Source organism: Camelus dromedarius, chromosome 3, assembly GCF_036321535.1.
Source record: "Camelus dromedarius isolate mCamDro1 chromosome 3, mCamDro1.pat, whole genome shotgun sequence".
In the NCBI taxonomy this organism is placed as follows: domain Eukaryota; kingdom Metazoa; phylum Chordata; class Mammalia; order Artiodactyla; family Camelidae; genus Camelus; species Camelus dromedarius.
Genome location: NC_087438.1, coordinates 24,146,933 through 24,160,669, shown reverse-complemented (window position 1 = coordinate 24,160,669; position 13,737 = coordinate 24,146,933). Strand labels below are relative to the sequence as shown.

The 13,737-nt window shown below is 40.8% G+C and overlaps 1 protein-coding gene across 2 annotated transcripts in view; it reads right to left on the bottom strand.

Moving 5' to 3' along the window:
* TTC23L (tetratricopeptide repeat domain 23 like) overlaps positions 1–13,737 on the bottom strand; it is a 57,141-nt gene that overhangs the window by 7,041 nt on the left and 36,363 nt on the right. The window contains exons 11-13 of one of the 2 annotated variants that reach the window (XM_031443807.2): positions 9,478–9,560; positions 5,661–5,763; positions 2,071–3,607 (exon numbers count right to left, since the gene is read on the bottom strand). In XM_031443807.2, the coding sequence (XP_031299667.2) occupies positions 5,685–5,763; positions 9,478–9,560 (162 nt within the window). In that variant the 3' untranslated portion in view covers positions 2,071–3,607; positions 5,661–5,684. Of the gene's footprint in view, positions 1–2,070; positions 3,608–5,660; positions 5,764–9,477; positions 9,561–13,737 lie in introns of those variants that run through there. The other variant, XM_064479952.1, reaches the window with a different exon arrangement.

Sequence of the window (13,737 nt, the reverse complement as noted above, 5' to 3'; positions counted from 1 at the left end):
TGTCTGGTACCTAGAACAGTGCCTAGGATACAAAAAATATTTGTTAGATGAAAGAACCTCTACTTACAGATTATTATTCACTATTTAATTCCAATTATTTAGTTATGAATATATTTTGAACTTTGTATTTCCTAAGAGCTGAACCTATGAAGAATTTAAAATATGTATCGATTTGACGGACATTTTTGCACATTTAAGACTGTTGTTTTAGCTGCACATATCTTGAGTTATTTATAATTCAGAAGCTAATGAATTTAATTCTTTCTAAGTCACCCTAACATCAAGGTATGATTTAATAAAGTTTTCTATTTATGTGCCATCCTATTTGACCTAGGAATTCGCTGGGTTTTGTTCAAGTGCCTATGAAAGGTCAGACCACTAGGGGGAGCACTTCCCCAGGCTAAGTTCATTTCCTGTGTCACAGAGAAGACTACAATCTTATTTTTAAGATTTCGCTTTGCCATTTTGAAGTTTATCTCATATTCTTTCCAGTAAGTTTGTGCTTACCACCACTGGGTAGGTAATCTTTTCTCTGTTTTTAATTAGTTTACTCCCTTCTTGATGAGGTACTTCCACTTAGAATTAATGAGATGATTCAAAATAAATAAAAATAAAATGACTTGTTAAATTCTCCTATTCTAATCAAAATAAGTCTTGTAATACAATCATTTCCATAAGAATTAAGTAGTGCTGTGAAGAATCAGCGACAGGTGCCAAAAGGGCAGCATGGGCGTTCGCTCCAGTTTAGGGCGGTGGGGCTTCCGAACGTGTAGACTCCCTTCTCCCCCTGTCTTCACACTGCTGGCCCTTGTCCCCACCTGAAATAAAATCTGTGGGTCCTGCGAAATTGGGGACATTATATAGTATTTTCTCTTCCCCCAATCGTGCGTGAGTAGTGTTTTTATACACACATCAGGTTACACGCATCCCTGCGGCAGCTGGCAGTTTTCACAGGGGTTTCCCGCTCCAGCAGCGGACAGCCAGTGCTCTAATCAGAAGTGCCGCAGCACCGTTACAAGTGTGTCTGGCATCCATATCTCAGTCACCACCAGAGGTTTTGATAACTAGCAGAGCAAATGTTTGAAGGTTTTCTTTTTGAAATTAATAGCTCACTGATCAGTATAATAGTTAAAGAGTAGTGGCTTTCACTGGTAAAACTAGAGCTATTCAGGATATGTGAACTAAATTATTTCAGAGTAGTTAGTTTCCCATCCTTGCATGGAAAGGATATAAGCACCTAGTGAGGCCGGTAGCCTGTACCCTTAGGCCTGGTGCCTGAGGCTTAACCCCTAAGTGGTCTGTCTGCCTGCCATTTTGCCCAAGCATTTGCTGACTGGATTAGGGCAGTCCCATCTCTGGAATATTGTCAGGTTTGCCTTCAGTGGACCTTTCATGGAAAGTGGTGGGTGAGCAGCCAGGACAGAGACGTCAGGCTTCACTAAGCCTGCAGAACAGGCCGCATAAATGTCCTGCGTGCTCACTAATGAATGTTTATTCAAATTTGTATGTGGGACAGTTTGATCTGGGCTTGATTTTTTTTTCTAATGTGGTATACAGGGATTGAAAGAAAATAGCTAACCCTCATCCACCTCAGAAATTTCAGTAGACAGTAGCTAATTTAAAAGAATTTAAAAGTGGGGATGACTATGGTAACTATGTCTGGTGGAAACATCAGGTGTTTGATTGGATTGATACCCAGATTGCTGCTTCCCACTGAATGATTTAGAAAGCAGCTTAGTTCTCGTCTACAGTTTTCTAAGAGTGAAGCTTCATATTAAGTTGTATTGTCCTGAACTTTCCAATGTGGTTTCATAAAACTTGGGAACTTTACAAAATGGTCAAATTTTTAAACTTTTGAGACCAACATAAGTAGTAACTTTCTATTTTGTCAGATATGAGGATATTAAAACTATAACTACCATTCATTCTCACTGCTGTTTCATAAGACATTTTAACATCAAAACCTCAGACAACTTTATAGCAATGTTAGCTTACTTAGCAACTTTATACTATCAATAAAGAAAAACTGGAAATACTAAAAATAATTGCAAGTGAAATAACAGGGTTACACCATAACATTTTATTTTACTATGTTATACTTTATGCTATTGTTTTATTGATACAGGTTTGTCGGTTTGGAGATCTCAAGATTTTGGGGTCTCACAAAATCATAAAATTTTTTAAATTTTAGGGCCACCCAAGACGGAGTCTGAATGACCGCTTCTTTCTGATACTTTGTTTTTATCACAGTCATTGTTGACAATCTCTTTTCAACTGGATATGAGAAAATGAAAGCAACTCTTCTGAGGCTGCTTTGGTCAATTTAGAATATTCTGGGCAAGAACAGCAGTCCCATCTCCAGACGGGGTGACTGGTTCATACACACTGCAGAGAAGGTCAGTGGCATACCGCGGCCTTCAGCCAGGGCCGAAGCCCAAGACCCTGGTCCTGAGTGCCATGCTTAAAGCACTTTGCGAGTCATCTAAGGGAGAGTGGCAGCTGCGGGGAGGAAGTCTGCGGACCAGCCGCTGGATTAACTGGTAATATGCGGAGCCCTGCTCACTGCTATACCTTGGGTACTGGTTGATGTTTAGATTTTACAGACTGAACAAATGACTGAAATGAAAAAAGAATTTCCTGAATCAAGAACCAAAATGTGATTGTAGAAGCACTGAGTGATAGAGACGTTGTCAGAGACACACTTGGCTCTCCAAAGACAGGTCTTTGAGCTTCGTTAAATGAGCTCAGGTAACTGAGGAACGATGAAAAGGAAAACTAAAAGTGCAAACTTGAATCTGATTTCTCCTCTGTCCCTGAGTATACAAAGAGGAAAAGGAGGAATATATTTCAAGATTGCCAGTTTCCTAGATACACACTTGTTCAGAGCCTCAGGATTTAACAGCCTCAGCAAGCATGAGCGTTCCTCTCCTAAAAAAGCCTTTATCGTCCAGTTTGGTGGGGATGGCACGGGGGGATGGAAAGGAACTGTCCGGGATTCGGGAGGTCTGCTTTATTATCACCAGGCTGACCTTGAGCAGATCAGTTCCTCTTGTCCCTGGTTTCTTCACTTACAAGAATCAAACAGGCCTTTCTGACTCTTAACACGCATGACCAGTAAGCCAGATCAGGCCAGTGTTTCACCAGATCAGACATTTCCTCACAAAGCAGTTGTAGTGAACTCTAACAGGTTATGACTAAAGATACTTACAAGTAGTATATTAAAATGTTCACCAATAAACTACTTAGGCATTGCAGAATTTTTCTAAAAGGTCAGAATTGAAAAGAATGGAATTAGAGTTAGAAGAAGGGAAATGGAGGGTAAAGGGAGTCCCAGTGGCATGAGAGACTAACTTAACGCACGTGCCTAAAATATTTCTTCCTCTCAGGTTACGGGATCTTGGTTTCTAATGGCTCTCGGGTCTTTTACCTGTAATGCTGCTGCTGAGTGGACCTGTTCCCCCCAGAATTCTTGGTTCTGCTTCCGATTTGTCACTGCTCTGAGTGTTGGTGAATATATTTTGTGGTCCAGAATTTTTGTTATCAACAAGTTTGGCTTTATTGTTGGCTATCTTGTATAGAGGTTTTCTCCTTACTGATAACAGAAGACCTAGAGAAAAGGAGAAAACCATTTGTGCATTTGTGGGTTCGAGCCTTCTCTTCCTCCTTCTAGCCCTAAATCACTGCCTTATTAAGCCGGAAGGCTAAACTCGGACTGAGGCAACTAATTCCCCATGTGACCATCCCCCTAAAATATGACTCCTCTAGTAGCCCTCCAAAATGGTACTAGAGTCTTGGGTTTTCTCCCTAAAGAGCAGGGAGGCCAAGGATACCTGGATTGCTTTTAACCACAGCTAAAAAAATTTATCTAATTTGGGGCCTTTTATACGGTTTGTGATTTTCAGATGATTTCTCACGAGCAGAGAGATTTAGAGCCCAGAGGCACTATAAAGTCCTAAAAAGAGGATTTATCTTCCCTGTTTCCAGCCATTAAGAGTTCCATTCTCCGGTTTCTTAATACTGGAGAGGTTGGGCTGGCGTTAGAGGTAATCTGGTCCAAAAGAATGTGATCCAGAAACCCGGTTTCTATTAAGTGTTCTTCAGTTACCCCCCATTTAGACCTCAAGCCCGCAACAAGTGTGGTTTTCATAGCCCCTGTTTGCCTGGAAAAAATTTTTTTTGTTCCACAGAAACATGAGATACAAAATTTTATGGGTAACTTGAGGGTTTTTTATATGCAAATCCCACCAAAGACTGATTAATCCTCCGTCTACTACTGGGCCATATAAAATACAGAAAGCTATCTGGCACTTTAACTTCCTTGTCAGTAAACCAAGAGATAATATGATTCCACATTTGAAGGAAAAATAGAAACAAATTAAGTCATTTGCCCAGGGGTCTCATGAAATCAGGGGTGGGCAAAGATCTGAGGGATGTCTGCCAGGGACCAGCTAGAAGTCAGCCTACTTGCCCACCACAAGGTGGCGGCTCCCCAGCCTGAAGTCCTCAGGCCCCTGGAAGGACGTGAGTTCCACGGTGTGTGTATCATCTTCTTTGGATTTAAGTAACTGTATTGGACTGTCTTGTCTATAACACTGTCCTTCCACAGGGTGAGAAGCTCTAGCACACTTTTGAGATGTTAACCAGGAAATGTTTTCCCCACACCAGCAGAGTGGTCGCTTTTCAGTTACTAGCCCCTATCTCATTTGGCTTCACTGCCAGTGGTGCAGCTAGAAGGTAATAGTGAAAGCCGAGGTTTCAGTACAAATAAAAACAGCTGTTATTTATTACCTGTTACTGTGGGGCCAGGCACCCTGCTCACCACGTTACAGACGTGATCTCATTTATTGTCACAGCAACACTAAGAGATAAGTACTGTTCTCATCCCCATCCTGTGGACGAGACCAGGATGACACACAGCCAGGAGTGGTGGTTCTGGGGTTTGAGCCCAGGCTTGTCTGTCTGCAGACTCAGAGCTCTTAACCTCCATGAATCATAAAGAAAAAGTAGTTCATAAGGACGTGCTGACGTCATGTTTCCATGATCAGATAAAATAGTTCATTGGTGAGATAGTCATTGCTTATGAAGAATTTATTATGTCCTAAAGTGGGGCTCACATTCTTTACCAAACTACAAAAGTGTTCTTGTATCCTCAGTTCAGGCATGTGCTGTATATTCTTTTTGCTTTAAAGAAAACCAAGCCTAAGGTATTTTCTCTTTGGTTCTAAAGATAGTATAAGGTTTTATTTGCCAAAATGTAAATCACTATTTCAAAAAGAATTCAAGTATATATAAATACAGTGGCTTTTAAAAAACTAATTTGTTTCCAACATGCCAATAGGGAGGTTTAGTATCTAAAAAGTCCTGATGAGGGCAGGGTATAGTTCAGTGGTAGAGCATGTGCTTAGCATGCATGAGGTCATGGGTTCAATCCCCAGTACCTCCACTAAAAAAATAAATACACTTAATTACCTCCCGCTACAAAAAAAAAAAAGTCCTGAGAAGTCTCCGGAAATCAGCCTGTGTCACTTTGTTTAATCCATTTTTTTTCCCTAAACTGAGTTCTGCCAGAGTCTTTCTCCCTCCTCCATCCCTTGAAATCAGCATTGATTGCAATACCTGTTAGGAAACGCTGCCCCGTCCAGCAGCCAGAGACCACTTACCATTCCTTCCATACGCTGCCCCCGTCACGCGCCTGTGCCTTTGCATAGAGAGTATCTTCCTGGAGTGGCCTCGCTTCTCCATCTGGACGAACCGTTACTCACCCTTCAAGAAACAACTCAAGTGTAACCCTCTCTGTGAAGTCTTCCCCAGCATTCTTAGGTTTTCTCTCCTTTCTGCTCTTACTGCACTGAGACTGCTACAGAACTTACATTTCACATTTTCATTATTTTTCATGTTGGTCTCTTGCACTAGATTGTGGTCCCCTTAAGAGTAATGACCATGTTTGTTTATCTTATTTTATTACCACTTGCAGCTCTAACTGTACCTAGCACTTAGTAGGTGCTCACCAGATAAATCTGTTGAAGGAATGTTGAAGATGAGGAAAGAGAGGCTCAGAATGGTAAGCAACTTATGGTCACATAGTTACATCGTAGCAGAATTGGGACTCACACACAGGTGCCTTGACTCCAAGTAGCCTGCCCTTTGCACTATGCCTGAATAGCAAATTCATGGCAGAATTTAACTACTCCCCCACCCTACCCACGGCAGACAGTACTAATAAGTCAGGCTCCACCAAGCCCAGGCTTTTGCTCTGGAAACTCAAGCATCACTGAAGGAAACCACTAACAGAGCGGGCCCATGAGATGAAATATACTTGCTCTCCTTGCACTATTCCGCGCTGTTCCCTCCTATCAACACATTTTGTGGGCACAGCAGAGAGGCTGTTGATTATAGAGTGCCCCCACCCACTGCTCTGCTAAAGACAAGGTGCCCTGAGCTGGCTCTGTGTGGCTTAGCAGCCTCTGTTCCCCTTCAGGGAGACCCTAGGGTGGAGAGCTAAAGGCAAGAACTGGGGCTCCTGGCAGTGAACGTCCAGGGAGTGTTGTCACTGGGTTTCTGGAGGAGGCGGGGTAGAAAGCACGAGAGCACATCGGGCAGCCAGCAGAGTTCCAGGACATCTGGGACTGATTATTCCAGTGAGATGCTCCAGCAAGGAGGACGACTTTTGTACTGGGTTTTTTGTGGGTTTGGGAGTATTTTTTGTTTGTTTGTTTGTTTTTTAACATCCGGGCTTTGGCGGCGCTCCTATGGCTTTGCTCAGCAGTTGCGGAGGGATGAGGTACGGACTTGTTTCAGGGAAAGGAAAACCTTTAGTGACTCAACTTCTACAGCAGAGTCTCATCAAAACTCTTTCCCTTACGCGTACTTCCTTGGCAGGTCCAGGTCTCACTGCCATTTACAGAGAGAAGGACGTCTCTGAGAACCAGAAGAAACTCCCACTACCCGGGGTCTGAACTGGGTTATGCCAGCGTCTCCCAACTCCTCTCTTTCTTCCCCGATTCTTTTCAAATCAGGAACAAGGAACAGTAAAAGACTCAGAGGGAAAAGCAGCCTCAGGCTACTGAGGAAATGGGTTCACTCCAGCTATTCTGAAGTGTCTCTTTTAAATACAAGCTGAGTAGAAATTTTGTTCCACTTTTGAGGAAGCATGCATTTCTTGTCTGAAATTACATGTTTTGTTCTTTTAGTTTCACTGCTATTACCTTCAGAGTACAAAATGTACTTTAGATGTATTCAGAGATTCAAATTCTCAATCTAATTCTCGAACATACAAACATACCGTAATATTGCCTAACAATTATCCCTGATTTCAAATATTCTGACCTGTTGCCCTGGAAGCAAAGGGCCATGTGCTGCAGAAGAGGGCGGGAAGGGTGTTTTGCTAACATTTTTTGAGTACTCTGCCAGGCACGGTCCTATGCATGTTATATACATTATTTTATTTAAAACTCACAAAAACTCCATGTGATACACTATTTGTCTGCATTTTAGTGATGAAGAAACCAAGACTCAGAGGTTAAGTGATTTTCCCAAGGTCACATATTTAGTAAGTGGCAGAGGTAGGTTAAGATGACAGGGCTGACTCCAGCAATACGTACTTTTTACCCATCACTCTTAATATAAAATAATAATAGTCGGGGTGATATACAGAGCTTCTTATCTAAACATTCTGGCCTATTACCTCCAGCATCTCAGAAAGATAAGTCTTTTTGTTATTTTATTCTTATGCCAACATTCACTGAGTACAGAAGACCTGCCAGGCCCTGATCTAATGTGTATGTGAGCTCATTAATTCTCAGAAAACCCGCTTTTTGAGGAAGGTCCTGTTATTTTACTGATGAATAAACAGAGGCTTAGGGAGGTTAAGGAACTTCACCTCAGTCAGAGAGCTGAGTGTTGGAGCCTGATTTAAAATCCACAGTCTGCCTTCAGAGGGTAAGCTGTGTAGCCTACAGCGAGCACATTCTGGAGTTAGGGAGCCCTGGGTTCAAGTCCCAGCTCTGCCTCCTCTTGGGTAATCTGACTTGAACATATTAGTCCTGAGTTCCCCTGTATGTCAGATGAGGCGCTGGGGACCTGCCTGCTGACAGGTGTCCCTATAAAAGTTCTCAAATTCACCAACGTCAGAATCCCTATTATATCGTGAAAAGCAGTGCATTTTCAAACTATGACAGATCTGGGGTCAGATTTATCACACTTTCCAGCTAGATGTTAAACAAGATACTTAACCTTTCTTAGTCTCTGTTTCATCACCCAAACATGAAAGATAAAAACACCTACCAAATAGTGTTATTTGTGAGTCAGAAGTAGTATATGTGCTGTAAAGTGCCGGGGAACTGGAAGGAGTTCTACATTATAGTTATCATTAATATTGTCATGGTTATTGAGTAAGAAAATACGCTTTCATGTTCGCCAGTAAGCAGGGAGCAGAGTTCCCCATATACCGCCTACCGTGGGCATCACAGAGAGAGACTTGAGAACGTGCTCTCCTGGATGAGGATGGAACAAGAGACTGTCTTCTGCTGGGCCCACCCTAGGTGTGGCTCCGATTGAGACAGGTGGGGACAGGGTGGGCTGAATGTATTCTCTGTGCTCATCTTGTTCCCCGCCTGTCCAGCCTGGTGAGAAAGTAGCAGTTTTGAGCCACCTCCCAGGAAATGCAGAGTCCTGACTCAGCCCATGATGATGCCCCTCTTCATTACAGCGGGAAAGCCTGTGGCCTTTAGAGTCACACTGGCTTGGGGCCAGACTTCCAAGACTAAGCAAATTTAGACAGTTTCTCCTGTACAGAACATCCGGCTCCCTTCTGTCAAATGAGAGCTATCATGCAGCATATTTGTGGGGACTAAACACTTCATGAGTAGGAGTTAGCTCGGTTTTAGGGATTTAGTATACACTCGACAGAAGAGATCAGTTCAGGATCAACATTATTCTGAGATGAACAAACAGCAATAATGTGCCAAGGTTAGGACAAGGGCGGGTCTGCACGAAGCACTCTCTTTTGCTGAAATTCTAAGCTTTTTTTTTTAAAGACTCTGAAGAAGCTCTTTTATTGCTAACTATGGAAACTATTTCTCCCCAAAGTTTGCCATATGTTTAGGGACTTAGCTTTTGTATATTCAGCAGAAAAATAAATTTACTGTGTTCACTTACTTTGTTATAAACCTATATTATATCACAGGCTGTTACCTGAGACACTGCCTTGTAGGATTCGGTTATAATGCTCAGTATTGAAAGAGATATAAGTACTAAATATTGTTTCAGCAGACCTCTGTTGGGTTCTGAGAGACTACTAGAGATTGACTAGGTATCTCCAGTTCAGGATTTGGCCAAATCCATAGTACAAGTTGGTGTTTAGCCTCACTAGCAAGAACAGCAGAGGTGAATCACCCCTAAATGAATGCATCTGGGAGAGGCCATGCTGTCCACATATCCACACTGATAACCTGGTTGGTGACCAGAGTCAGAACTCACCTCTGCAGTAGGGTAAGGAGGTTTTCTGTATCTCTGCTTTTACTGTGCCCACTTCCATATATAACGATCTGAATCATCAGACACTGTAGGTGAGTTGAGAAACAAAACAGGTTAAAGAAAACCAGATAGCAAGGCCCTTAATTACAAACCAAACTCAGGAGAGCACCTATGGACCCGAGATGTCACAGGTTTACAATTCTTGTGCCTGTACTACACTGACATTTCCTCCCAGTTCCCCACCAAGGAGAAAGGAGTCTGAATTGAAGGCTCTGTCGCCCTCGTGCTGTACGTCTGTCACTCCACTGCAGTGAAGCTTCCGCTACCACACGTGGCTGTGGGTAACCAAATTAAGGTCTGGGAATTGACAGCATTCCTGTTGAAAACACAGCTGCAGTACTAGTTTCCATCAGGATTTTCCAAATAACTGTAACCAAATGGATGGATATAAGTTAAATCAGTGTACGTGTACCAAATTTGCAATGCATTCTCATGCTACATCAGTTTACTCGTAGGCAGTTTTCTGTTTTCAGTTCTACTGCTGACCTCTCTTTCCAGTCAAGGTGGAATGATAGGCACCAGATTTACCCTCCCACCTGAAACAACCAAAAAAAGAAAAAGCAGGCAAAATATATTTGAAATAATCTTCAAGACACTGACCATCAGGCAACAAAGGACAGTGTTCACTGAGAGAGGAAAATCAAGGGAAATAAACCCTATGATTGCCCCTGGTTACTGCTTTGAGAGTATCTCCAGGCTGTGATGCAGGGAAGTGGAGCTCAGCAGACTCCCTGAATTGAGGATACGGATCTGAGAGTCTCGGGAAACTCTCAGGGCTTAGTAACAGAGAGGAGACAGCTGCACAGCAAAAGAACAGGAATATCTATATCTGCAGTGCATCCCCTTCAAGTACAGTTGGCCTTCAGTGTGGAAACCTGTGGATACAGAAGGCCAACTGTACTGTACGATTTTATACTAGAGACTTCAGCATCTGCAGATCTGGTGTCGGGGGAGTTGGTCCTGGAACCAATCCCCTGCAGATTTGAGGACAACTGTATTCAGCAGAGTACTGATTAACACAAACATGAGCAAAAACTGCCCAAGGCTTGAGGAAAGAATCACCTGAAGGTACTGGAGGGAACAGTGCTCGGTGTTTACACAGAGCCAGATACAGTGCCTGGTCTCACCAGCCAAACTGGAAAGCCTCATTGTTGTGGAGCTTTGGGTGGGAGACTTTTGCTTCAGTAGTGGGGGATAATTGGCCCATGAATAAATGCTGCACTAGTCCCATCTAACAAACCTGAAAAACAAGACCAAAAAGGACCAAACTGTAATTTAACTGAGTTCCACAAAAAAGTAATTGAACTGAGTTCCAGAACAAAGTTCAAGAATACTCACAGGAACACAAAAATATCCAACACCCAGAAAAGTAAAATACATGCCTAGCATCCAAACAAAGATTACAAAGCATCCAAAAAATAGAAAAGTGTGATCCATAATGAGAAAAATCTTCAATCAAAACCAATCTAGACCCGACACAGACGTCAGTTAGAATTAGCAGAGAAGTATATTGAAATTACTGTACACCAGAAATTGACACAACATTGTAAACTGACTACACTTCAATTTTTTTTAAATGTGCACATTAAAAAGAAAAGTAAACAAAAACAAAAAACCAAAAACCTGTTATTGTAACTTTATTCCATGTGTTAAAAAAGTTAACTGGGGACATGGAAAATATAGTTTTTTTTAAAGGAACCAAATCAAACTTCTGGAAATGAAAACTACAATGTCTGATAGGAAAAATACTCTGGATGGGATTAATAGCAAGTTTGACATTGGAGGAAAAAAATGAGTGTAGCTGAAGACACAACGATAGGAATTATCCATAAAGAAAAACCACAGATCATCCCAACAGGTACAGAAAAAGAATTTTATGATATCCAACCTCCAGTTTTAAAAAATTGAACATCTATTCCTGGTTTAAAACAAAACAGAACAAAAACATCTCTCAGCAAACCAGAATTACAAGGGAGCTTCCTCAACCTGATAAAGGGTATCTATGAAAAGTCTACAGCTAACATCAAACCAAATTATGAAAGACTAAATTCTTTTCACCTGAGATGAGGAATTAGACAAGGGTACCTGTCCTCACCACTTCTGTTCAACACTGTACTAGATATTCTAGCCAGTGCAATAAAGCAATAAAATGAAATAAAAAATATAGAAATTAGAATGAAAGAAGTAAAGCTGCAAAATTCACAAAAGAAATTGATAAATTCAAATTTATTAAATTTTAAAACTGCTTTTCAAAAGACACTTAAGAAAATGAAAAGACAAACTACACACTGGAAGAAAAATATTTTCAAATCATATTTTATAGAGAACTTGTATATAGAATATATTAAGAATTTTAAATGTCAATTATAAGAAAAAACTAATAAAATATGCACAAAAGATTTGGACAAATACCTCACCAAAGAAAATATACAGATGAAAAATAAGTATATGAAAAGATGCTCAAGGAAAACACAGATTAAAACCACAATGAGATACCACTGCATACCTATTAGGATGGCTAAAACTAAAAACACTGACCACACCAAATATTGGTGAGAAAGTGGAAGAAACAGAGTTCTCATACCCTGCTGGTGGGAACATATAACATGATAAGAATATTTTGGGAAACTGGCAGTTTCTTCTATATAAACATACACCTATCATCTGATTCAGCCATTTTACTCCTAAATATTTACCCAAGGGGAAAAAAAGCATACATCTATAGCAGTTTTATCTATAATAAACCCAAGCTGAAAACAGCCAAATATCCATCATCAGGTTAATGGATTAACAAATTGTGGTGTCCATAGAATGTAATACTTGGCAATAAAAAGGAATGAACCACTGATAAACACAATAACATGGATGAATCACAAAACAACCATTCAAAAATATGTAACTATATGATCCCACTTACACAAAATTGTAGAAAATGCAAATGTATCTATAGTAAAAAAAAAAAAAAAAAAGGCAGATCTGTTGTTACCTGGGAAGGGGGTAGAACTGATTAATTACAAAAAAGCATGAATAAACTTTTGGGGGTGACCAATATATTCATTATCCTGATTGTGGTAATGGTTTCACAGGTGAATAGGGATGTCAAAACTGATCAAATTGTACATTTCAAAATGTGCGGTTTTTTGTATGCCAATAAAAATTATTCCATCACAAGATCATTACTGTTTAATATTTGTCTTTCCTGTATCTTCTCACCTACACCCTACTACATCTAACTCTGATTCCTTTTACATGAAACCTGAACTGCCCAAGAGAAAAAGTTAGCCAGAAGTGTCACTAGGATTATGCATCCATGACCCTCTTTCTACTGTATTGTGTCTACCAAAGGGGTTTCCTCTCAGCGTCAATTTTTGCTGAGGTCTCCTACTTTCTTTTTAGTTCCAGGAGCAGTTTCTAGCCCCCAGAGTGGCATCCATTACCATAGTCTATTTCAGAAACTTCATCACCAGCATCTCATTGTTACTGAATATTCAGCATGAGGATGGATTTCAAACTCAAAAGGGCAGCTCTACCATCAGAATATCTTCCTATTCTTCTCCTTTCTTCTGGGCTAGGACATTGGAGTAGGAACGTATCTAAAGCCCTCAGGATAAAAGCTGATATCAAAGATGCAGACCTTCCCCACACTTATAGTATCCTAAATCTCCATGTTGAATCCCTATTCCAGATGGAGGATGTAGCCATTCCACCAAACATTCATTGCTAGGTGAAGTCAAGATGGCACTCTCCTTTCACTGATTTTGTGTGGAATGTGGTAATAAGCCCTTATCATGTTTTTGCTGGGGCCTTTCTTCACTTCAGAAAAGTTATCTTCAATGAGTTCTATTCCAAGTATTATAGTCCCTCTTCAGAAATACATAGAATTCTTTGGCTGAACATCTACTTTGTCCTCCACATCAACTACTTTCTCACTATACCTGTCTCTCCTTTTCCCCTGAATTATGGGAGAGCTTTTGAAGTTTGTCATATAAATCAATGATTCTTAAAACTGACAGGAGATTATACCTCTAGAAGTATTAAAAATACAGATTCTGGACACAACTGTTAGAACATCTGATTTGATGGTCTAGGGTGGGACTCAGGAATCTGTTTTCTGTTTGATTTTTGTTTTGTTTTTTACTGACTCTGTTGCAATTCTAGATTTGGGAAATATGGCTCAGCATCACTATGACATGTTAAAACTCT